General features: G+C 50.8%; 1 protein-coding gene across 2 annotated transcripts; it reads left to right on the top strand.

Moving 5' to 3' along the window:
* Window positions 1–21,569, top strand: ALOX5AP (arachidonate 5-lipoxygenase activating protein). Of its 2 annotated transcripts, XM_084761670.1 has the most exons (5): window positions 1–197; window positions 7,290–7,389; window positions 14,902–14,972; window positions 18,948–19,029; window positions 21,103–21,569. In XM_084761670.1, exons 1-5 carry the CDS (start codon window positions 128–130, stop codon window positions 21,263–21,265), a joined length of 486 nt encoding a protein of 161 aa, XP_084617796.1. In that variant the 5' UTR covers window positions 1–127; the 3' UTR covers window positions 21,266–21,569. The 2 variants fall into 2 exon arrangements, with proteins under 2 accessions (XP_084617796.1, XP_084617797.1); XM_084761671.1 differs by lacking the exon at window positions 14,902–14,972 and having other exon boundaries at window positions 70–197.
* Window positions 21,570–23,128: the final 1,559 nt, after the last annotated feature.

Here is a 23,128-nt window from a genome sequence, read left to right as displayed (position 1 = left end):
GCTGGGGACCTTTGGAAGCCCTGGTGCCGAGAGCCAGAGCACAGGCTGGAACTTCCCCTTTCTATGCAGCAGCGAGGCTGAGGCACTGGGTCCCCGGCTAGTTGTCTCTGGAGAATCAGAAGCAAGCATGGATCAAGAGGCCGTGGGCAACGTTGTGCTTTTGGTCATCGTCACCCTCATCAGCGTGGTCCAGAATGGTAAGGGAGGCCTTCTTCAGGGGGAACAGGGCTATAGTAAGTCAGGCACGCGCACACACACACATGCGTGTGCACACACACACACATACACAGGCGCGCACACACATGCACATGCACACACACCTCTGTTTACCGCTTTGCACTTGAGTGTGTAGGGGTGGGCACCTTTCAGTGTGAGCTTGGGTTCCTCTGCTCCTGGGCCTTCTCCCCCTCCAGAGGCGATGGTGGGTCCTGTTTACAGAGGAAGGACAGCAGCCTGAGGGGCTGGAGAAACGTGGCCCCAGTGTGTGCAGGTGGAAAGCGAGGGCCAGGACAGGAAACATAGGGTACAGCTCCCCTCAAATGCCGCCCTGAGTGAGCTGCTGTGTCAGGGGCCGGGGCTGACTTGAGGGCTGTAAAGGAGAAAGTACTTCATGATTTCACTTCTGTACTTAAAAAAAAAGTTCATTTGAAGAAACATCAAAGCATATGGTGTACAGCATTGCTTCTGTGCGTGTGGTACTTACTGGGCATAGAGTTCAGGGTCTTGCATGTCCTAGCTACGTTCTCTACCACACCCCAGCCCTTCAGTGTACAGCTTTACACACACACACACACACACACACACACACACACACACACACACACTCCCACTAATCTCTCTCTCTCAGTGGTTCTAACCTTCCTAACTCTGTGATTCTTTAACACAGTTCCTCATGTTGTGGTGACACGCCAACCACAAAATTATTATTGTTGTTGTTGTTGCTGTTGTTTTGTTTTGTTTTTCAAGACAGGTTTTCATCTGTGTAGCCCTGACTGTCCTGGACTCCCTTTGTAGACCAGGCAGGGTAGTGTACACAGGGATCCACCTGCCTCTGCCTCCCAAGTGCTGGGATTAGAGGTGAATGCCACCACGCCCGCATAAAATTGTTTTTCTTGATACTTCATAGCTGTAATTTTGCTACTGTTGTGAATTGTAATGTAAATATCTGTTTTATCATGACCTTAGGTGACCCCTGTGAAGGGGTTGTTCGACCCCCAAAAGGGTCGTGACCACAGGTTGAGAACCACTAATTTCTCTCTCTCTCTCTCTCTCTCTCTCTCTCTCTCTCTCTCTCTCTCTCTCTCTCTCTCTCTCTGTCTCTGTCTCTCCCTCACACCTAACTGTCATGTCTGTCTGTCTGTCTGTCTGTGTGGGAGAATGTCCCTGTTTCTTAGCATTGCATTGCCATTAACCTCACTAGTTGAAGAACTAAGCAGGGCAGTCTGCGCAGGGTAGAGCCGTGCAGAGCTTCAAGTTCTGCTTGGGCCGTTTTCAGGCTGATTTGTTGTTTTGTTGTTGTTGTTGTTGTTAAGGACAGCAGTGGCTTTGGGCTTCACAGTTTAGTAAGAGAAACTCAGAGCAACAGCACTAGTGGCTTTGTGGTAACGGCTCATGGTGACATTCTGTCACACCCTGGAGCGCTCAGCCACCTTGGGACAATGCGGTGTTTGTGTGGAGATGCTGGGGTTTCTTTGGTTGAGCACAGACCAAAGCCTCTCCTTGGCCTCCTAAGTCAGGGAGGCCCAGCTTGGCGTGCTATAAGTTTTCTATACATGGCAATAGTGTGGCGTGGTTGACACCAACCACCTTCACGTCACATCACACTTAATGGACTTGCAACTCGGAGAGGGAACAAGTGGCTTACTTAGGCCACTACTTCCTCAAGCCACTGCTGTCTCACGCAGGGTTGGCTCTCTTGGTTCTGTAATTGACAGGGTGGGGCAAACAGCCAACCTGCACACAGCTGCAGAGACCTTGCTTGGCACCAGGCTGTGTCCAGGGGGCCTGATAATAGGACCGTAAGCAAGGCTGCCTTCCAGGAACAGCCGTGTGTGGCAGGCACAGTGCTCGCTTAGCCCTGGGTAGGGGCTCCCTCTGGCCGTCTCCACTGTACCCTGCGCTGTACCTGATGGGCATGGAGACCCAGCGGACTATGCCCTCCCCCTGCCAGTGCAGCTGGAACTGGCCTCAACGGGAAGTTCAGGTTGCCTTTCACCACTGTCCTCTCTGTTCAGAAACACATCAGGGGAAGCTGCAAGGCTCCCAGACAGACTGGAGACCCTTCTGTGCTAGGCAAGCAAATGACCAGGTTGCCCCCATGCCACTCAGCCCCCCAGGAGCCGGGCAGCACAGAACAGGGTGGAGCCTGAGTAGCTTGGGGTCAGCGCCACCTGTGATCAGGGATGGGCATGCCGCCTCCGCCGCCCTGTACAACTACTTCACACAGTGGTTCGGATCAGCTGCCATCTCCTGTCAGGGAGGGGCCTGAGCTCCCAGGCGAGCCTCAAGTCATCTGGGAGGACCTTCTGTAAGTTTGGGACAGAAGAACCATTTAAATAAGTTGAGACACAGCACCTGTGCTGCTCTGTAAGCGGGAGCTTTGGCCAACACCAAGTCCTAGGTCAGGCCTCTTTTTGTAATTCTAACAAACCCCGGGTTTTCTCTAAAACCCATGCAAGAGAGTTAAAAAGACATGAAAACAAAACAAAACAAATAAATGAAAAAAAACCCTGCGGTTTTCACTTTCCGCCCGCCACAAAGTCCCACTCTGAAAACTTTTTGCTAGTCAAAAAAGAATGTTTCCAAGTTACCAAGTATTGGACACTATTTGTGTCCTGGACATTGAGGTGCAGTGGCTGGCTCCACATTCTCGGTGACCCTGCGGTGCTCAGCCTGCCTGGTGTGACTTCCTCCTCTGCCTTCCAACACTCCAGTCATCAAGATGATTGCACTCTTAGGCCCTCTTCCCATCTGAGCCAGCAGGATGCATCTTGGAGACACACGAACTAAGAAACACAAAGTGAGTCCTGGATGGCCAAGGCTACACAGAGAAACCCTGTCTCGAAAAACCATAAATAAATAAATAAATAAATAAAAGAAACAGCTCTTCCAGCACAGCTGCCAAGAAGCCTGCCGCTGTCCTCTTGCCAAGGGGCCAATGGCTTTGTCACAAGGCAAATCTGGAAGAAAAAAATGCAAATTGTCTCTAACTCACTGTCCTGGCACAAACTAGAGTCGTCAGAGAGGAGGGAACTTCAGAGCCGGACGTGGTGGTGCATGCCTTTAATCCCGGCACTTGGGAGGCAGAGGCAGGTGGATCTCTGTGAGTTCGAGGCCAGCCTGGTCTACAAAGTGAGTCCAGGACAGCCAAGGCTACACAGAGAAACCATGTCTCGAAAAAAGAAAAGAAAAGAAGAGAGAGAGAGGGAGGCTGACGGGGAGGGAACTTCAACTGAGAAAATGCCTACGGAGGGTCTGACTGTAAGGCATTTTCTTAATTAGTTATGCGTGGGGGAGGGCCCAGCCCATTGTGGGTGATGTCATTCCAGGGCTGGTGGTCCTGGGCTGTATAGGAAAGCAGACTGAGCAAGCCATGGGGAACAAGCCAGTGAGCAGCATCCTCCGTGGCCTCGGCATCAGCTCCGGTCTTCAGGGTCCTGTCCTGTTTGAGTTCCTTCCTGTCCTGACTTCCTTTGATGATGAACAGTGATATGGACGCATACGCCACATAAACCCTTTCCTCCCCAAGTTGCTTTTATTTAAGGTGGTCCAGCCTAAGCTATGGAATTGAGGAGTATTCTGAGCATATTTAAGGTGGTCCAGCCTAAGCTGTGCCATTGAACAGGTTAGGTGTCTTTAAATGTATTTTGACTTAAAATATTTCCAACTTATGGTAGATTTATTGAGAAAGCAACTCCATCAAAGTAGAAGGGCATCTGTTTCTGGGGAAAGCGACTTTTACAGGAGACCAAGGGAGAAGGTGGATGAAGGAGGGCTGTCCTGGATGTGGTGACATCGAGAAAGGACACTTTCTGGCTAGAGTGCTGTTCCCACAGCCCATCAAGTGACGGGGATGGGGGTGGGCATGTCAGTAGGCATCCTTCTCCATCCTCCACCACAAAGCTGCCTCCTGGCTTCCAGGGCTTCTTTCTGAAAGGAAGACCGCAGAGCAGTGGTCTTCAACTCGTGGGTCGCCACCCCCAGAGGGGTCGCTTAAGACCATCAGAAAACACAGATATTTGCAAGACAATTCATAACAGCAGCAACAGCTTTGAAGCAGCAACAATGATAATTTTATGGCTGGGGGGTCACCACAGCATTAGGAGCTGTGTTAGGAAGGGTGAGACTGACCGATGGAGAAACAGCTCCCAATAACACCAGCACCGGCCCTAATAGAACAGCCTAGTATAGGCCATTTGTCTGCCAAACTGCACCTGTGACTCCACTAGCTCCCACTTACTTGGCAATGAATGAAGTCTGAGGATCTTTCGTATGTGATCCCCAGGGCCTTATGTGAGTTCTCCGCACCACCCCCACCCCGCGTCGCCCCATTCCCCACCGACAAGTGTATTAGATGAAAAACAAGCACCTGTGGCGGCTGTAAGGTGTTGCCGGTGACAAGTTGCCAGGGTCCCCTTTGTGGTGAATTCCGAGGGGCTGCTTGGAAATATTAACATCTACTGAGGAAAAGGAGTACTAATGGTCCCTGCCTACATGGCTTCTGGAATTTACTGGAGGATGACAGGAGCTTAGAAACGCTGATGAGGAGGGAGGCAGGTAAAGGCTGATGTCCACAGATACTGGCCTGGGGGAATGGCTTACGTTTGGATTTGTGGGTAGGAAGGATTTGCAGGTGTCTTTGCAGGTGCCTTTGCAGGTGTCTTTGCAGGTGCCTTTGCAGGTGCCTTTGCAGGTGTCTTTGCAGGTGTCTTTGCAGGTGCCTTTGCAGGTGTCTTTTGATGATGGGAACAGAAAGGGAAAGCTTGAGAGCTAAAGGAGTGAGAACAGCAGTGAGGAGACAAATGTGGGAGGTTGGATTTAGGCAGCAGGGAGACCGTTTCACCCTGGGGAAAAGGAAGACTTTGCTTTTCTGAGAACATAGGGGCTGGCAAGGCCAGCAGAGGTAGCTAAGTACCGGAGCTGACTGAGGAACTAGCCTCCTGATTCCACGAGGCCAACCTCATCTCATGTTTGGAGGCGAGAGCCTCAGAATGGGAGTGTTTCTACAAGTTGTTGTTGTTGTTGTTGTTGTTATTATTATTATTATTATTATTAGTGTGTGTGTGTATGTGTGTGTGTGTGTGTGTGTGTGTGTGTGTGTGTGTGTGTGAAAACCATGAAAAGATCTATGTGGTGCAGTCGATAAGGTGCCCTTTTCATAGCTTTTGGAGGAGACAAATAAGAAATGGATAAAGAAAGAAACCAACCACATCCCCCATTTTCCACTTCCTAAATGGGAGTAAAGGAATAAAATAGGAGCTGGGGCGGGGGAGCTGGAGAGGTCTGGTCAGTAGAGAATTTGCCTAACCTGTGCGCGCTACTGTGCACCGTCCCATCTACTGCAGCACCCTCTGGATTCTGCCTCCTGCGCCACTAAAGCCAAGGGCTCCGTCAGCTCTAAGCGTTCTTCCCATGCTGGGTGAGCCTTCTCCAGACACCAGAGGCACCAAAGACAGCAGCTTCTGCTCCTGCTGTTGCTCTGCTCAGCGTGTAACGGAACCCCCCCCCCCCCCCCCGTTTATCTCTTCACAGAGCTCCCACCAGGGTCTCATGGGTTCCCTAAACAAGATGATCGTTTCTAGAATCTCAGTTTCTCTGGGTCTTGGGGCAGATGCTGCCTTCTTCATGAGCCTCATTCTGGGCATCCTATGTTGTACACATTGGCGGCCTTTTACTAGTGTCTGTCTGTCTGTCTGTCTGTCTGTCTGTCTGTCTCTCTCTCTCTCTCTCTCTCTCTCTCTCTCTCTCTCTCTCTTGTGTGTCTCAGGCTGGGTTTAAACTCACCATATGACTGAACTCCAGATGTTCCTGCTTTTACCCCTGAGGTGTCTGCATGGTGCTCACGTTTATGTGACACCAGGGACGAAACCCAGGGCGTTGCGCAGGCTAGGCAAACTCCCCACCAACCAAGCTGCAGCCCTGACCCCCCTTTCTTCTCTATTTTTCTAATCTGGAGTAGAACCCAGGGAATTTCATGTGCAGGGCAAGTGCTCTTCCTGTGGGCCACACCCCAGCCACCTCCATCTCCTCTGTCCATAGCTAATGCACAGCGCAGTTGTGTCCTAGATGTTTCACTGTCCTCCAGTCTCCTCACCTTCTATTATCTGTAAAACGTGAGCTCCTTGGGTCAGGGATCTTAGTCTATTGTTTTCAGATGCAGCAGGCTCACTATCTGGTTTATGGTAGTTGACAACAGATATGTCATTAAAATAATCATTTGCTGGGGCGGCAGAGACAGCTCGGCTGTTGGGCTGCTCTTGTAGAGGACCTGAGTTCAGTTCCCGGCACCCACGTAGTGGCTCATAGACCCATCTGTAAGCCCAGTTTGGTGGGGAATCTGTCGCCCTCTTCTGGCCTCTTTGGGTATTGCATACATGTGGTGCACATACTTACCTGCAGGAAACAGACCCGTATACATAAAACAAACAAACAAACAAACCTAAGAGTAATCTATACAATTGGGAAACTATCCTTTAAAAATAATCATTCACTAGCCACCTCTTTAGCCTCATTTGTAGTTCTCCAGAGGCTGAGCTGGATCCACTAAGCCACAGACGCGTGTTCCTGTCTCTGGCCTTTGTGTATGCTCCCCACAACTACTTGGCCAGTTCTTACTTATTCTTCAGATTTTATCTTAGGTATCCTTTTCTCTGGACTCTGAACATCCTGTGGCATAGATTGTTCTATAGTATAATTTCTACTTTTCTTGGTTGTCAATTTTTTTTTTTGAGACAGGGTTCCTCTGAGTAGCACTGGCTATCCTGGAACTCACTGTGTAGATCAGGCAGGCCTTGAACTCAGAGATCTGCTTCCCCCTGCTTCTGCCTTGCTGGGTCAAAGGTGTGCGCCACCGCGCAGCTGCCAGTATCTTTCAACTCTGAGTTTCTTAAGGCAAAGCTGTGTCTCTTTTCCTACTTTGTCCCAACGCCAGGTGCATCAGCGAAGTGGCTGGGAGGACGTGGAGGCCCTGTTTGGACACAAAATCCAATTTAACATTTTAGGGAAACGGTTAAAGAGCAGACTTCTGGATGTGCCTGACTGAACCATATTCAAACCTTTCCCTCTGGCAGCGTTCTTCGCCCACAAGGTGGAGCACGAAAGCAAGACTCAGAAGGGAAGAAGCTTCCAGAGGACCGGGACTCTTGCCTTTGAGCGGGTCTACACTGCCAAGTGAGTTCAAACACCAATGCTGCTGTCCGGTGAGGACACAGGCATGAAGGAGCGAGACTGTCTCCCGTGGCAGTTTGCCTCTGCCGACCTTCAAAATGTCCAGGAGGCAGGCTTCCCGGAAGCCTGGGAAGGCTGAACTTCACGTGGAAAGACCCTTCCTCGTCTTGGCGAGAGCCTGGGAGGGAGGCGGTGGGGCAGGGGGAGGGGAGGTGTGGCCGCTATGATCCAGCAACACCCAGCAGCCTTTAGCGCCCACGCGGAGCAGTTTCCTGTGGGCGCCGAAACCCTTCAGCTCAGGCTCGCTGTGATTCACGGCATCTCGAGAAGTGTCTTCCGCCCACCACCCTGGCCTTGTCCAGTGGCAGTCTGCGGGGCGGGGCGGGGGGGGGGGATCAGTGAGTTTCACAGAACGGGGTCCCCTTGAGCAATCAAATGGAAGGTAGAAAGAAGGAGGCCCTGAGAGCAGTGCCTTGACTCTTGAGAAGAAGAGCTGCCGGGAGACACCTGAGTGGCCATGGAGAGAGGTTGGTGGGGTTCTTGCAAACCTGAAAAGGCGTTACTCAAGGATGGTTCTCACTTACCTAGACTGTATCTAGGCAGCATCAGCTACCAAGGCTGCTAGTCAGAAGGCAGGCTCCCCGCTTTGATATAGGGCTACCTCGAGACGGCCTGTCGGTTCCAACCCCAGGGGTGACTTTGATTCTTCCAAAGGTACTCCCAAGGGAAGGGAAGCCATGGCCACCGGACAGTAGGGTCAAAGTCAGGGGCTCTCTAAGGAAGGCCAGAGGGCTGTGTAAGGGGCCCCTACCCGAGCTGGGGGAGCTGCTCAGGGTGGGGGAGGCTCCCACTCAGCTATCACCAGCTTCTTGTAGACTCTACTGACTCTGCAGCTGAGGATGTGGTTGGCCTCAGCAATGAGCACACCTCTTGTGGAGATGCCAGTCACCCTTTGTGTGAGGTCTAGGGGGGATGTGCCATCCCAGGGAGGTCTAAGGGGGATGTGCCATCCCAGGGAGAGTCTAGGGGGGATGTGCCATCCCAGGGAGGTCTAAGGGGGATGTGCCATCCCAGGGAGGGTCTAGGGGGGATGTGCCATCCCAGGGAGGTCTAGGGGGGATGTGCCATCCCAGGGAGGGTCTAGGGGGGATGTGCCATCCCAGGGAGGTCTAGGGGGGATGTGCCATCCTAGGGAGGGCCTAGGGGAATAAGCTATCCTAGGAAGGGCCTTTTCCATTGATACTTCCTGGCCCTGCCTGCCCTAACCCCACCCCCTTCCCACCTCCCTCCCCTGTCCCTAAACTAATTGATGCATGCCTTGTCTAGAGCAATCACTTTAGGAGCCTCTGTAGAGCACTCTGAGATGCTTGATTTCCATCCCCCTCCTGCCCCTCCTTAGGGGACACTCCTACCAGATTAAGGAAGTCCTTTGCTGAAGTACCCACAAGGAGATTTCTTTGTCTCCGTCTAGGCCTTGGCTTTGTTAATAATAGGAGTCAATTTAAGGCATTAAAATACGAGGGTTAAAAGGTATTGCAGACCCATTTTGAGGAGAAGAGGCAGGGAGAATGTGTAGGTTGTCATCAATGTTTCTGTAGTGTTTTCTGTGGAGATAAGACAAAAGCCTCCCTTTCCACCCCACCCCCCCCAGAAATGCCATGTGATGAGCTTGATCAGGGTGGAGACAAAATTGCTCAAAGAAAACCACCAGTTTCTAGCAGTAGGGCTGAGAACTGTCCCTCTGGCCACTCTCTCACAGTGACACTGAGTTTTTACAGACTCTGCAGTCCTCCTGTGAGAAGCCATAGTGGACGGCTCAATCACGCATTCTTTTTTGTTGTTGTTTGTTTTGTTTTGTTTTTGGCTTTTCAAGACAGGCTCTCTCTGTGTAGCCTTGACTGTCCTGGACTCACTTTGTAGACCAGGTTGGCCTTGAACTCACAGCGATCTGCCTGCCTCTGCCTCCCGAGTGCTGGGATTAAAGGCGTGCGCCACCACGCCCAGCACCCCACACATTCTTGGAAGTTAAGTTTCTACCCTGCTGCCGCAAGAGGTGGCACAGCCTGGATGGTCTTGTTTCTTTCTTTCTTTTTTTTTTTTTTGACACATGGTCTCACCGAGTAGCCCAGGCTCTCTTTGATGTGTGGTCCTCTTGCCTGTGCTTTGGCCAGCATCCGGAGGCAGTTGGGTACCGGGTGTGGCCATCTCCTTTCCACCACCTCCCCCTGGGAGAGAAAGCACTTTGTTTCTATGCCGCAGTGAGCTTACACCAGGCCCCTCTGCCTGCTAGCATCCAAATTGCAGAAGCACCCTGAGGCTGGTGGTGCAACTTCCTGGCCAGGGGAAGTGGCTTAGAAACTTTGTGATTGTGCGGAGCTTCCAAAGATAAAAATACTTACAAGGTGAATAGGAAGTGATGGATGTGTTTGAGGGACCCGACCTTGAGGATACTGCAGCCCAGCCCCCCTCCCTCTCTCTCCCTCCCTTTCCCTCTCCCCCTCCCTGTCTCTCCCCCTCCCTGTCTCTCTCTCTCTCCCCCTCCCTTTTTCCTTCCCCCCTCTCTCCTCTCTTTCTTTTTTCTTTCTTTGTTTTGTTTTGTTTTTCCAAGACAAGGTTTCTCTGTGTATCCTTGGCTGTCCTCGAACTCACTGTGTAGACCAGACTGGCTTCGAACTCACATCGATCCGCCCGCCTCTGCCTCCCAAGTGCTGGGATTAAAGGTGTGCACCATCTCTGCCTGCCTTGCAGCCCAGTTTTCAAAATCCATGTGTCTTTACCGCTCAGCCTTGCGAGGTGACGGAGAATAAGGTAGGGAAGTTGTGTGTGGAGAGGTAGGAAGTAAAGACGTGGGGGAAGAGAACTTTCTAGAAGACAGAGATTGCTCAGACACTGTTGTGGTTCTGTGAGGAAGACCACTTCCTCCTTCAGCCGACAGCCATCTCTTTGTGCCTGTGTCGGTTGCACAAGGGACTGGAGATCTGTGTAGCTGTGGTCTGGTAGCCTAGTGGTGCTCTGCCTGTCTGCCTATGCCAAGAGACCATCGGGAAGGTGATGGTGACATTCTGATAGAATTACACACCCCGACAGTCTCTTCTCCAGGGCCCTCTAAACGCACCAAGAAGAGGTGGAGGAAGAAAAGAGGATGTATTTGAAGAGCCATTTAGTTTTATGTGTATGAGTGTCTTGCCTGCATGTGTGTGTGTACACCACGTGTGTGCAGTGCCTACGGGCACCAGAAGAGGGCACCAGATCACCAGATCTGCAGTTACGTGGCCTCACATGGGGCTGGGAACTGGACCTAGGTCCTCTGCAAGCACAGCCAATGCTCTTAACGCCCAGGCCATCGCATAGCCCAAGAGCACGCATTTACTCTTGCTATCTAAAACTCAAGATGCAAAGCGATGCCTGTTGTTAATACACAGACTGACAGCCGTATGCGTGCTGAGCATCTACAGAAACATATCTGTCGTAAGCTGTAAGGCCCAGATTTTGGTTGACGACTGTAAGATCATGAATATTTTGAGACCTTGGCTATAAAGGACAAATAATGTGAAGGCAAATGATATTTGCTGTCAGACATTAAAAACCCAAGGTAATGTTATTTTAGCATGAGCTATGATTGCCCAGGGATGTAGCTAGTGTGAGAGTCTGAGGCAGTGGGGTCAACAGATGACCCAGCCGGCATCAGAATAGTCGGTCAGGCCGGATGCCCTCCATTAACAGCTTGTGAGTGCTGAGTCAGAGCTTTCGAGACTAACCGAGCTGGACCTTGACTCTTTCACACGCACAGAATATAGGCGCAACCCTCTGGTCCCGGCGCAGAAGCACAGGTAGTGAACCCGAGTCAGCGTTTGCCTTTGGCAGGAAAGTGCTGGTCAGCTGACTGCAGGTTCTTCCTTGGGAGTGCAGGTAGGCACAGGCGTGGGATGAGCCGGGCGCCCAGGGATGTGCGATTTCCTGAAATGCGATCCAAGATGGGTCATTAACAATGTGACGGCGAAGAGCGAGTGCTTCTGGTTATGTCCGAGAAGCTCCGTGTGCTAAAGATGGTCTAACTCGCCGAGAGGGGATGTCATAATTAACCTCACAGGTTCCCCTTTCTGTTCACGTTCTGTCAGGACACATTCTGAGAAGTGTCACCCTACTGTCACGACCCCCCAGCATCCCTCGGTGTCTGCTGTGGGCTCACTTTCCAAGCAGTGTATAGTAATTCAAAGTGCAGAGTAATTTAAAATCTACCAGGAGCCTATTGCCAGGTGTTGATAGTATAATTAGCTATTACAATATTTCCTTATTTTAACTTAATCCAAACAGACCAACAGAATTTTAAAGTGTCTCTCATTATATTTCCAGTGGTGGGGCGAAGGGGGGGGAGGAAAGAAAAGATAGCCCAGGGCCTCCCCATGAAACAGCCAGCTCTTGGCCTTTCACCTGTAAGACAGCATGGCTATTTACTGCAAGACCCGCTGAGCAGATCCTGTTTAGACCTCAAGGCAGGGTCAAGAGGGGCTCGCCACTTCTGTTTTGAAAAAGGAAAAGATACAAAAGGCAACAGTAGCTCCATTCAGACCTACGAGCTCTACACAGAGAGCGCTTCATTAGGAGAAGGTCATTGAGAGATAGGCGGGAGCTGTGGGAGGCCCGCTGAGTCATCGGACAGTTCTCCCCAAGGTTAGGGTTCCTGGGAAATTAGGGGTCCTCGCCTTTCACTACCCAGCCAGGATTTTACTACTTCAAGGGCTGTGGAGACGGCTCATGCTGCAAGTGCTCGCTACGCAGCCGTGAGGACCAGAGTTCAACCCCCAGCACCCGTGTGAAAGAAAAGAAGAAAAGGAAACTGAGTGTAGTCGTTAGAGCCTGTAACCCAGCACTGGGGAGGCAGAGACCGGTGGGCCCCTGGGCCTCCCAGGCCAGCCTGATTGGCAAGCACCAGGCTCCACACACAGATGTGCAAACGCATGCACACACAGGAACGTGCCTGTTCCTTCCCAAACTACCCCTTCAAAACAAGCAAAAAATGAGACTCCAGCCACGGCAGGGGGAAACCCTCATTACTAGCAGATTCTTGCTTTGTTTTGTTGAGACAGGGTTTCTCTGTGTAGCCCTGGCTGTCCTGAACTCACTTTGTAGACCAGGCTGGCCTCGAACTCACAGTGATCTGCCTGCCTCTGCCTCCCGAATGCTGGGATTACAGGCGTGCGCCACCACTGCACCCAGCTACTAGTAGATTTTTGAACTGCACTTTACTCAGCAAGTGAGGAACTGCAAACGGGCAGTGTGTAAGACCCACAGGCCCGCCTGCCTCTTGGAATTCTGTGTTCACTAGGCCTGTGGAGCCTGTGTGGATCCAGACCGCCTCACCCCATAAGGCCAGCAGGGTGCTGCTTTGGTGTTGTAGGTGATTAGTCCTCAGTTCTGGGGATCAATGTGTCACACATGTAATATTTGGGGGTACTGTACCCATACTCAAAAGTGGCTCTGAGGCACGAGACCCTAGCAAGAAGCGGCCTGGACATTGCAGCTTGGCTCTTACCTGCATAGTTTGAACCCTGCTGACCCGTGGCTCTCCAATTGCACCATGCACAGAACTATTGGAAGATGTACTAAGGCACGGAAGGGCGGCCGAGTTCCGTGGCCAGTTTCAGCTGACGCGCGCACTAGCTGTGCAGGCATTTGTGTATCTAGTGAGTCCTCAGGTGCCCTGGGCTTTGCTGAGGTGGGGCCCACAGGAGAGCCTCTGTGCTACTCCACTGACTTAGAGCCTCCGAGGGCACAACTACAGCCCCACTCTTCTTTTTGTGGGCGAGGAACCTAAAACCAGAGAGGTGGATTGCCTGGTTAAAGCTGAAGCTGCTTAAAGTTCCACCAAGGACCGGGCCGCAGTCAGCTGTTGGTGCTCCCTGAACACCTCTCGTACATTTGTCCTGTTGCTTTTCCATGTTTATTGCATGTATTGCTTTAGTTGTACTTCCGGACTGCAAGCTGTTCCCAAGGACACTTACTGTGTACTGTGCCAGGGTCTGGAGACAAAGTGGGCAGGGGTGGGTTCTGGCCTTCCTCAGCCTAAGTGGAAGAACCCAGACAGTTAGTCAGCTGCTGTGGGCCTTGGTGTCTCATCTAAACAGGGCTGTAATTACGGCAGGCAGAATAACAGCCCCTAACACACCCTCTTCCTAGGAGACTGTTATTTCATTACACGGAAAAATTCAGGTTGGTTTTAAAACTAATCTCTTCAGGCTCACGTGAGTCAGGCTTATTTGTTTGGTTTTTGGGTTTTCGAGACAGGGTTTTTCTGGGTAGCTTTGGCTGTCCTGGACTTGCTCTGTGGATCAGGCTGGCCTCGAACTCACAGAGATCTGCCTGCCTCTGCCTCCACAAGTGATGGGATTATAGGCGTGTTTGTTTATTTTTATTTCTCTCTGTGTGTATCGTGTGTGTGTGTGTGTGTGTGTGTGTCATGTGTGTGTGTGTGTGTGTGTGTGTGTGTGTGTGTGTGTGTATCGTTTGCATGCACGTACCCAAAGATACCAGAAGAAGTCGTTGAGTCCCCTGGAGCTGGTGTTACCAGTGGTTGTGAGCCCGCAGAGATACATGCTGGCATCTTAAGTATGGTCCCCTGGAAGAGCATCAAGTGCTCTGAACAACTGAGCCATCTCTCCAGCCCCACAAACGGAATCTTTTAAACGAGGAGATAGGTTTCACAGTAAAAGGCTATTTGGCCCTCCCTAGCTTTGAAGGGGCTGTGCCAAGGGAGGCCGGGGATCGGTAGAGTCTGAGGAGTCAAGGCAGTAACTCCCCTGCCCACTTGAGCTTCAGAGAGAACGCAGACCTGTCTGCACTTAGGGAGATTAATTTCAGACTCCCAGTTCTAGAATGGTGACTAAATGAATTTGTGGTTGTGTCTTAAGCCACCAAGTGAGTGGCCACTTGTTACAATAGCGAAAGAAAACCCACAGAGTCTGTCCCGGGCATGTGGGGCGCTTGTAAGGGAGACAGTGGGTGGCAAATACCAGAACAGTGCCTGGCACACAGCGGCAGCATGCGCCCGGAGCAGGGACTGTCAGAGATCTTCTCCCACCGCTTTTGTGAATGAACTTTGGTTCCTTTAATGCTTTGAGGCTCTGTCCCTCCGCTTGGACTGCTGCCTCCTGTGGCCACAGTAACCCTCAGTCGCGCATTTTTATTCTGCCCTTCCTGTTCAGACAGTGACCACACCTTGTTGTCTGCATTGCTCGCTTCTTATTCCGAGAAGTGCGTGGGCACCGCCCACCGGGAGCCCTGCCAAAGTGAGCCAGTCAGGAAACGCAGCGCTATACCTGAGAGCAGGAGCTAGTGAGTTCTGAGCACACTTGCTTGCATGTCTGCTGAACGTGGCTGCTGTCTCTCTTCCAGCTTAGAGCAAGGGTTTGTGACCCTTGCACAGTGGTAACTGTGAACTGGGGGCCTCAGGTAATTTTCAAGCCACACTGGAGTCACATGTGTTTTGATTGCTTTCTGCCCTGTTTTGCCCCACAGCCAGAACTGCGTAGATGCGTACCCCACTTTCCTTGTGGTACTCTGGACTGCGGGACTGCTTTGCAGCCAAGGTAACCGGGACTTACTTTCTTTTGTGAGATCTCTTTCTATAATGTGCAGCTCTCGGGGTGGGGTGGGGTGGCGGGGTTCAAAGGGCAGGCATTTGGTTGATTAGCATGACCGGACCTCCAGCTCTCATGCACGACGCCCCCGCCCTGGAGAGATGAGAGCCCAGGGGAGGTTGTGTTCCGGGCATGCCCAGTGAGAGCGCGGCATGGTGTGGTCCTGCATTGCTAATGCTTGCTCCCTGGTGGCTGGTTTAAGGCTAAATGTGACTCAGAATCCGTAAGCAGCCTTAGCTCAGATACAAGGGCATCGTCAATGAGAGCGAGCGCCCGAGGGATCTATTTTGGGACTGCGGCTGCTGGTTCTTCTGTTAATAAGCCCCCAGCACGGAGGCTCGTATCTGCTGAGCACAGGCTGGATCCCAGCCGGACCAGAGTAATCAGCCGCCCATGGTCCGGATTGTTTCCCAGATATCCTCTGCAATTACATGGAAACCGGAATCACACGCTTTTGCCTCTCTTTGGAGACTGAGCACCGGGAACCGTGGCCAAGCCTGGCATTTGCCTGGTGATAGCTCAGTGTGTTTGGGACAGCTTCAGTGGCCTGGCAGGGCACATCCAGGAAGGCCGGAAGCAATCATGTGACAAACCATTGCACTTTTATCATTTCCCACCGCTCTCCCACTGCTCTATAAAGTATGTTTCCCTGCAACCCTTGTGGACACTTTACCACAGGGAAAGAAGTCGCTGGTTCAGCGTTCTTCAGTTGCTTAGCTTCATGGGCAGGATCAGAACCTGCGACTTTTAGTTCTAAATCCTGGAGTTCGTCTAAGCATTCTTTTGCTGTATTAACGTATATTGTAAACACACTTTGAACATTTACTGCATGCCAGTTTGTATGAGGAGTAATAATACACAAAAGGACCATTAAAAGAAAATAGGTGGATGGGCACGAGGGAGGTGGCTCAGCGATTAAGAGCATTTGCTGCTCTTGCAGAGGACCAGAGTTCAATTCCCAGCACCCACCCTAGGGAGCTCATGACTGCCTGTGACCATAGCGCTCGGGGATCTGATGCCCTCTTCTGACCTCAGGGGATACAGCACACACACACACACACACACATTAACACACACACACACACACACATTAACACACACACACACACACACACACATTAACACACACACACACACACTATATACACATAATTAAAAAAGAATAACAACGAATCCCTTGCTGGGTGGTGGCGCACACCTTTATTCCCAGTGCTCAGGAGGCAGGCAAGTCTCTGAGTTCAAGGCCAGCCTGCTCTGCAGAGCAAGTTCCAGGGCAGCCAGGGCTACACAGAAAAAAGCCCTGTTTAAAACAACAACAACAAAAATCCCTTCCCAAGAATCCATTTAAAAATTAAAAAAGATAAGTAGGTGGGTGGCTGGATATCTTGCTGCCAAGTGTGAGAGTCACTCCTATGGGCAGTCAGAGGAGACGCTACACAGGCCGTGTGGCACGCTGGAGGCTCTCAGTAACTCATCATTTATTTTCCATTTTCCACCCTGAGTGAGATTATAAAAGTACATCTGGTATTTGAAAAACCAAGCCAAAGAACACCCATAGGAGGAGTTATGAGTCTTGGCGGGTCTGAACGGTACTAGATAACCCTGCCGCCGCCTCTCCAGCGAAGTGAATAAAACGGGAGTCGCAGAGTGTCTCGGAGCCCTGGAAAAATGCATCTGTCAAAACAAACATACACGCTGCGGGGGGCTCAAACGCATCAGCCACAGATAGTTGATCATGGCCATTTTTTTTTTTACTTATTATGTATACAGTGTTGTGTCTGCATGCTAGAAGAGGACACCAGATCATGTTATAGATGGCTGTGAGCCACCATGTGGTTGCTGGGAATCGAACTCAGGACCTCTGGAAGAGCAGCCAGTGCTCTTACCCTCTGAGCCATCTCTCCAGCCCGATCATGGCCGTTTTTTAATGTCCACACTAGATTATTTAGTTGGTGGTCCTGAAAGGAACAGCAGAGCCTACTCTGTCCCAAAGCTCTCACTAAGACTATACCAAGATCCAGAGAGACAAGTGGCTTGTTTAATTCCATAAAGTTTAATTTAATTTTAGAGCAGTGGTTCTCCACCTTTCTAATGCTGTGACGCTTTAATTACAGTTCCTCATGCTGTGATGAGCCCCAACCATAAAACTATTTTGTTGCTACCTCATAACTGTAACTTTGCTACTGTTATGGATCATAGTGTAAATACCTGTGTTTTCGGATGGTCTTAGGCGACCCCTGGGTGAGTGTCCTTCGGCTCTCAAAGGGGTCGAGACCCACAGGTTGAGAACAGCTGCATCAGAGCCCAGCTTTGTGAGTTACATGGCCCAAGGTCCCCCAGACTCTAAGGCTTAGATGGTCACTGCCATTCCTGGCAGAAGGCAGGGGACATGAACCTTTTCCATGCCTGTCGCCTATTAGCTTATGTCCAGTTGAATTCTGACTGAAAGAGAAACGGGCCAACAAAAGTCAAAATAGACCTGTCCACATGGGAAAGCCACTGTGACGTAATTCTGGTGGGGAGTGGGGACAATACCTACCACAACAGAGAAAATGTGTATCTGGCAAGTCTATCAAACAAAGTGTTACTTTTGTGGGCTGGAGTGATGGCTCGGTGGTTAAGAACCCTGGCTGCTCTTGCAGAGACACAGGTTCAGTTCCCAGCACCCACCTAGGGAGCTCACAACCATCATAGCATCAGTTCCAGGGGCTCTGACTCCCTCTTCTGGCCTCTGTGGGTACTGCATACACATAGTGCACATACAGGCTAAACACTCATACACGTAAAATAAAAATAAATGTTGAATAAAAAGTGTTTCTTCTGTATGGTTCACAGTAACGATGGGAGTTTCACAGAGGGTGTTGATGCTGCTGGTGGAACTGACAAGGTTTTGAAATCAGAAAGACGTGGAGTCACAGCTACCTCCATGATCCTTGCTGGTCTTTAATAGGTCATTTATTTGATAAATATTATTGAAAGCCTATATGTTCTGGTCACTATGCCAAGTACAGAGCTGACCTGGGAAAGACAATTGCTTTCATGGACCTTTGGCCTTTGCTTAGATTTCTTCTGCTGGAAAACAGATTGGAAAGCTGTCCCAACCAGCAGGGGGCTTTGGAGCTGGAGGGGTCTGGCTTGTATAAACTTCTCTCTAAGGGAAGCCATGTTGGTGTGTGGATGATGCTGGGAGACTGTCAAAGAGGTTTCATTCATGTGGTCCTATTTTACTTCGAGAATTTCTCCTGATAGAACGGCTATCACCAGCCTTTATTCATACAGAGTAGGAAAGCTATAGCCAGCCTTTGTCCACACATAGTAGGAGAGCTGTGGCCAGCCTTTGTCCATGCATAGTAAGAGAGCTGTGGACAGCCTTTGTCCACACATAGTAGGAGAGCTTAGAATGGCCTTTGTTCACACATAGTAGGAGAGCTGTGGCCAAACCTACATGTATCTGAAAAGAGGGAATCCTAATTGAGAAAATGCCGCCATATGATTGGCCTATAGGCAGGCCTGTGGCGTTGTCTCTATAATGATTGGTGTTGGAGGGCCCATCTCACATAGGAGGTGCCACTAACTGGGTGGTCCTGGGTTGTATAAGAAAGCAGGCTGAACAAGCCATAAGGAGCAAAGCCCCCGTGGCCTGTGTGTCAGCTCCTGACTCCAGGTTCCTGTCTTGAGTTCCTGCCCTGACTTCCTCCAATGGTGGACTGTGCTGTGGAAGTGTGAAACAAAGCCTTTCTTCTCCAAGTTGCCCAGACTGAGACCCAGACTGAGACAGGGTACTGGTCCCCACTTTCAGAACCCGATGTCCCTGCTGGAGTTGGGATCAAGCACGGATTGCTTAACCACTGTTCATGTTGTGCGGACAACCATCTGGGAGGCTGTGACTCTGACATGCGTCTTTCTTCATTTCTCTCTCCTAAGTTCCTGCCGCCTTCGCGGGGCTGATGTATTTGTTTGTGAGGCAAAAGTACTTTGTCGGCTATCTGGGAGAGAGAACGCAGAGGTAGGTCTCCAGATGTGATGTGCACTTGCTTTCCCACTGGGGGGGGGGGGTCTTAACGCTGAACAACACTCTGCCTGCCGCCAAAGGCTCAACAGGGTGTCACTGAAAGAAGGGTGCACAGACTAGGGTCCCCCACCTCCCTGGGAGAGTTGCCTCGGTTTCCCATTAAGCGTTTCTCTTCGTATAGCCTTGTCTCACAGGGCTGTTTCAGCACACCAGGCTGCAGATTGCTTTCCACCACACAACCCTCACCGCGTCCCCGTCCCCCCCCCCCCCCCGCCGCTGTTCCCCTTTGCGGAGTCTGGGGGCAGCAAGGATAATTTAGGTCTGACTTCCCAGGCCTCTTGTGAATTGAACATCTCCTCGTCAAGAGAAATGAGACCCCAAGTCTGCATCTTAGACCTCAAGCGTCCATTGAGTAAATAAATAGATCTGGGGACCTGCAGTGCCAAGAAGAATACAAGCCCTAGACTACACATCAGCCCTCCTCAGCACTTTCTTTTCTCCCTTTGGGTATACCCTCCTGCCCCACCCCCAACCCCTGACCAAGTGATTCCAGCCCTGGAATTCACATGAGGGGAGAATCCTGCAGGTTGCCTTGACAGCGTAGGTACCATGACATGGGCAAGATCTATCGGCCTACTACATCCTCTGATTGTTCCCCACGTCAGCTGTGAGCTGACGAGGCCGGTGCCCTCATAATCCCAGTTGTTTGCTAATAGTGCCACCCACAGGAGACTCTTCAACACATGGGCCTTTAGGACTTTCTCTATTCAAGCATTAAGAGCCAGCCAGTGGAGCCGGGCGTGGTGGCGCACGCCTTTAATCCAACATTCAGCAGGCAGAGGCAAGCGGAATGCTGTGAGTTCGAGGCCAGCCTGATCTACAAAGTGAGTCTAGGACAGCCGAGGCCACACAGAGAAACCCTGTCTCGAAAAAACAAACAAACAAACAAGCCAGCTACTCCTTTTCCATTGTCTGTGACTCTCCCGGGAGCTAGCTGGAACACAGGGGCTGCTGTGTCCTGCTTTGAGGAGGACCGGGCTTTTGCCAAGCTCCCACTAGGCGCTGATGCTCTTAGTCCACGGATGCCAGAGTAGGAAGGAGGTTGGTACCCAACTGCTGAGCAACTTCCAAACACTTGCTATGAAAGTTGAGTGCCGCTGGGCCACTGGGGTTCCTTTCAATTGTGGACAGACAGACTGATGGACATTGGCTTTGGCTCCCTCTGTGATGCCTGCCCCGGGCATTGGGGTGGGGGTGGGGGAGGGGGGGTGGGGGAGGGTGGGGGAGGGTGGGGGAGGGCTCACCTGTCCCACTGAGTTGGCTCAGGCTGGCTGCCTTCAGTGCTTATTGCCCGAGGCCCTTGCTGGCTCTTTACTGACTTTAGACAGTCACTTTTCCTGCGCAGTCACTTCTCTCCAGCTGAGACTCTGCCTAAAAAGTTTCAGGTGAAGAAGGGGTTGGGGGCAGGGACCTTGAAAGGTTTCCTTTTCTCACTCCTCTGGGATGTAAGAGCCATTTCCACCACTGGATGTTCACCTCCCATTAGTGCAAACCTCACTTCTTCCCAGGGATCCTCGGGAGGGAAGGTTGAACCCACAGAGGCCAAAACATCTCCCCACTCTCCCCCCAGTCTGGTTTATTTAAATCCTCTCCCCTCGCACAGGCTCCATTGCACCCCAGCCTCCAGCACAGGCCTTACAGGCACTCCTGCAGAGGTGTGGTGCTCTCAAGCCTCCGTCCCACCATCTGACCACTGTCAAGCCCTGCCAGTGTTCTGTCACCAAGGATCTGGAGTTAGGGACATTGAGAGAACTTAAGGGAGCCAGTGCCACTTGAGCCCTAAGGATGGCAGGCACAGACAGCAGGCTCCTTCGCCTGGCTTTGCAACATGTGCAACTGTTAATAGTGGCAGCGACACTTCCACCCCTAGCTATGAAGGAAGTGGGTAAACGGAGAATTACTCAATCAATGATGTAATTTAAGCCCCTGTGTCTGGAAGTGGTAGCATCTCTGGGCGCAATGGTGTCATGCGTGTTTCATCTACCGCCCTTCTCCCTTCCTTCGCAGCACCCCTGGCTACATATTTGGCAAGCGCATCATCTTGTTCCTCTTCCTCATGTCCCTCGCCGGGATACTCAACCATTATCTCGTCTCCTTCTTCGGCAGCGACTTTGAGAACTACATAAAAACTGTGACCACAACCATCTCCCCTCTGCTTCTTATTCCCTGATTAGGAGGTGGGGGGGGGGCGGCCTCCAGATCAGTAGAGAGGTGTCATAGCTCAACAGTGGGGGGGGGTCTGCCCCTCCTCAGTGGCAGATGCCGTCGGTCTAGTGGCCCCCATGGGCTCCACGGCATCCGTTGCTTTTCCAGGAAGAAAATGATGTTGCGCTAGCTCCGCCCCTTGAACGTGGCAGTGGTCCAGGATTTATTGTCCAGGTCCATCCTGTACCTCTGCTGGCTTATTGTGCTCTCTGGAGGCATCTTGTGACCAGATGTGTTGTGTTCATAAAATAAAGGGCATATCAAAATCAGTTTGGGGGTGAAATGCCTGTATTAGCCACTAGCATTCCTTACATGATGGTAATTAAAGTCATAATATCCATATATGGACACTGATGTCAAGAGTCTTTTATTGGCCAAGCACCTTAGGTTGGCATTTTAACTCACCAGCGCCATGTGCAACATTTACTACGTCACGCGGCCTAGAATGCTCTCTGAGAGCTGAAGAGAATGCCAGGCCCATCATAGGTGCCGCCACATGGTTGAACCAGTGAATAGATGAGTGAGTGGATTCGAGAGCCACTTGCTGGTTGTAGTTAATGAAATACATCCTGCATTCTGGACAGGTTTGTAGTGACTCAACTGCTGTTACCCAGGTGGCCTTTGGGGCAAAGAGGACATCATAGAAGACACAAGGATAGTCAAGCATGCAAGACAGCTAGCAGGAAAGGCATTCTCTTGGGGCTGTACGAGGAGAGCTCAGTTTGATTTTTTCTTATGTAAGTTAATTTTTTTTTTTTTTTTGGTTAGTGTATTAGAGTTCTCTTAAAGGGGCAGCATTAATAGAATTATATATATATATATATACACTATATAATTATTATATAATGTTCATTCAATATATTCATAATTATATGATATATATAACATATATAATATATAATTACATATATATTTCTCAATATGTCCACCCATGGATTTAGTGGATTTGGTCCAGGTGGCTGTTTCACTTGAAATCTATGCCGGTTAGTCCACAAGGGTGGATGTCTGTGCTGTCCAGTCTGGTGCTGGAAGCCTGGCAGATTTCTGGAGAGCTGCTGGTCCTCAGTCTCTAGGAATCCCAAAGAAGTCAGTTCTGACACCAGCAAAGGGATGCCACAGTGGTGAGACGGATGAGCTTGCCAGCAAGAGTGAGGGCAAGCAGGCAAAAGGCAAAAGCTTCCTTCTTCCGTACGTGGGCTGCCACCAGAAGGTGTGGCCCAGAGTTAGGTGGGTCTTCCCACCTCACATGATCCAATCCAGAAAGCCCCTGCCAGATGCAGTCAGCAACCAAGCTGTCATGCACAGAATGGGTGTCATTGTGAGGTTTTCATACCTGCATGTCCTCATACTGTGCTTTACCCCATACCTCCGTCCTCTGCCATTTCTTTATTCCCTTCTGCTTTCATGTCACATATATCCCATCATCCCTGTTTGTTTACCCTTCTTTTAGACATCTTCCTCCTTCCCATCATCTCATATCTGTGTGTGCGCATGCACACACACACACACACACACACACACACAAACTCACAACTTGTGTATCAGAGAAAACACATGTTGTCTTTCCAAGTTGGTTTTGTTTTTGTTTTTGTTTGCTCCAGTAGAATCGTTGTTCCTGCGAATGTGGCAGTCTCGTCCTCTAAACCTTAATGAAATTCTATTGTGTATATGAACTGCATTTTCTCTGTCCACTCCTCTGTTGATGATGGCTAGGCTGGCTGTGTATCTTAGCTAGTGTGACTTTCACATCCGTGAACATGGATGTGCAAGGATGCTGAGGTATGGCCACTTAGGGTCCTCTGGGCATGAGTCCAGGAGAGGTGTGGTC

This window comes from Acomys minous, assembly GCF_964271855.1.
Source record: "Acomys minous genome assembly, chromosome: 16".
Lineage (NCBI taxonomy): Eukaryota > Metazoa > Chordata > Mammalia > Rodentia > Muridae > Acomys > Acomys minous.
Note: the sequence above shows the minus strand (reverse complement) of the source record. Positions and strands in the feature narration are given on the sequence as shown.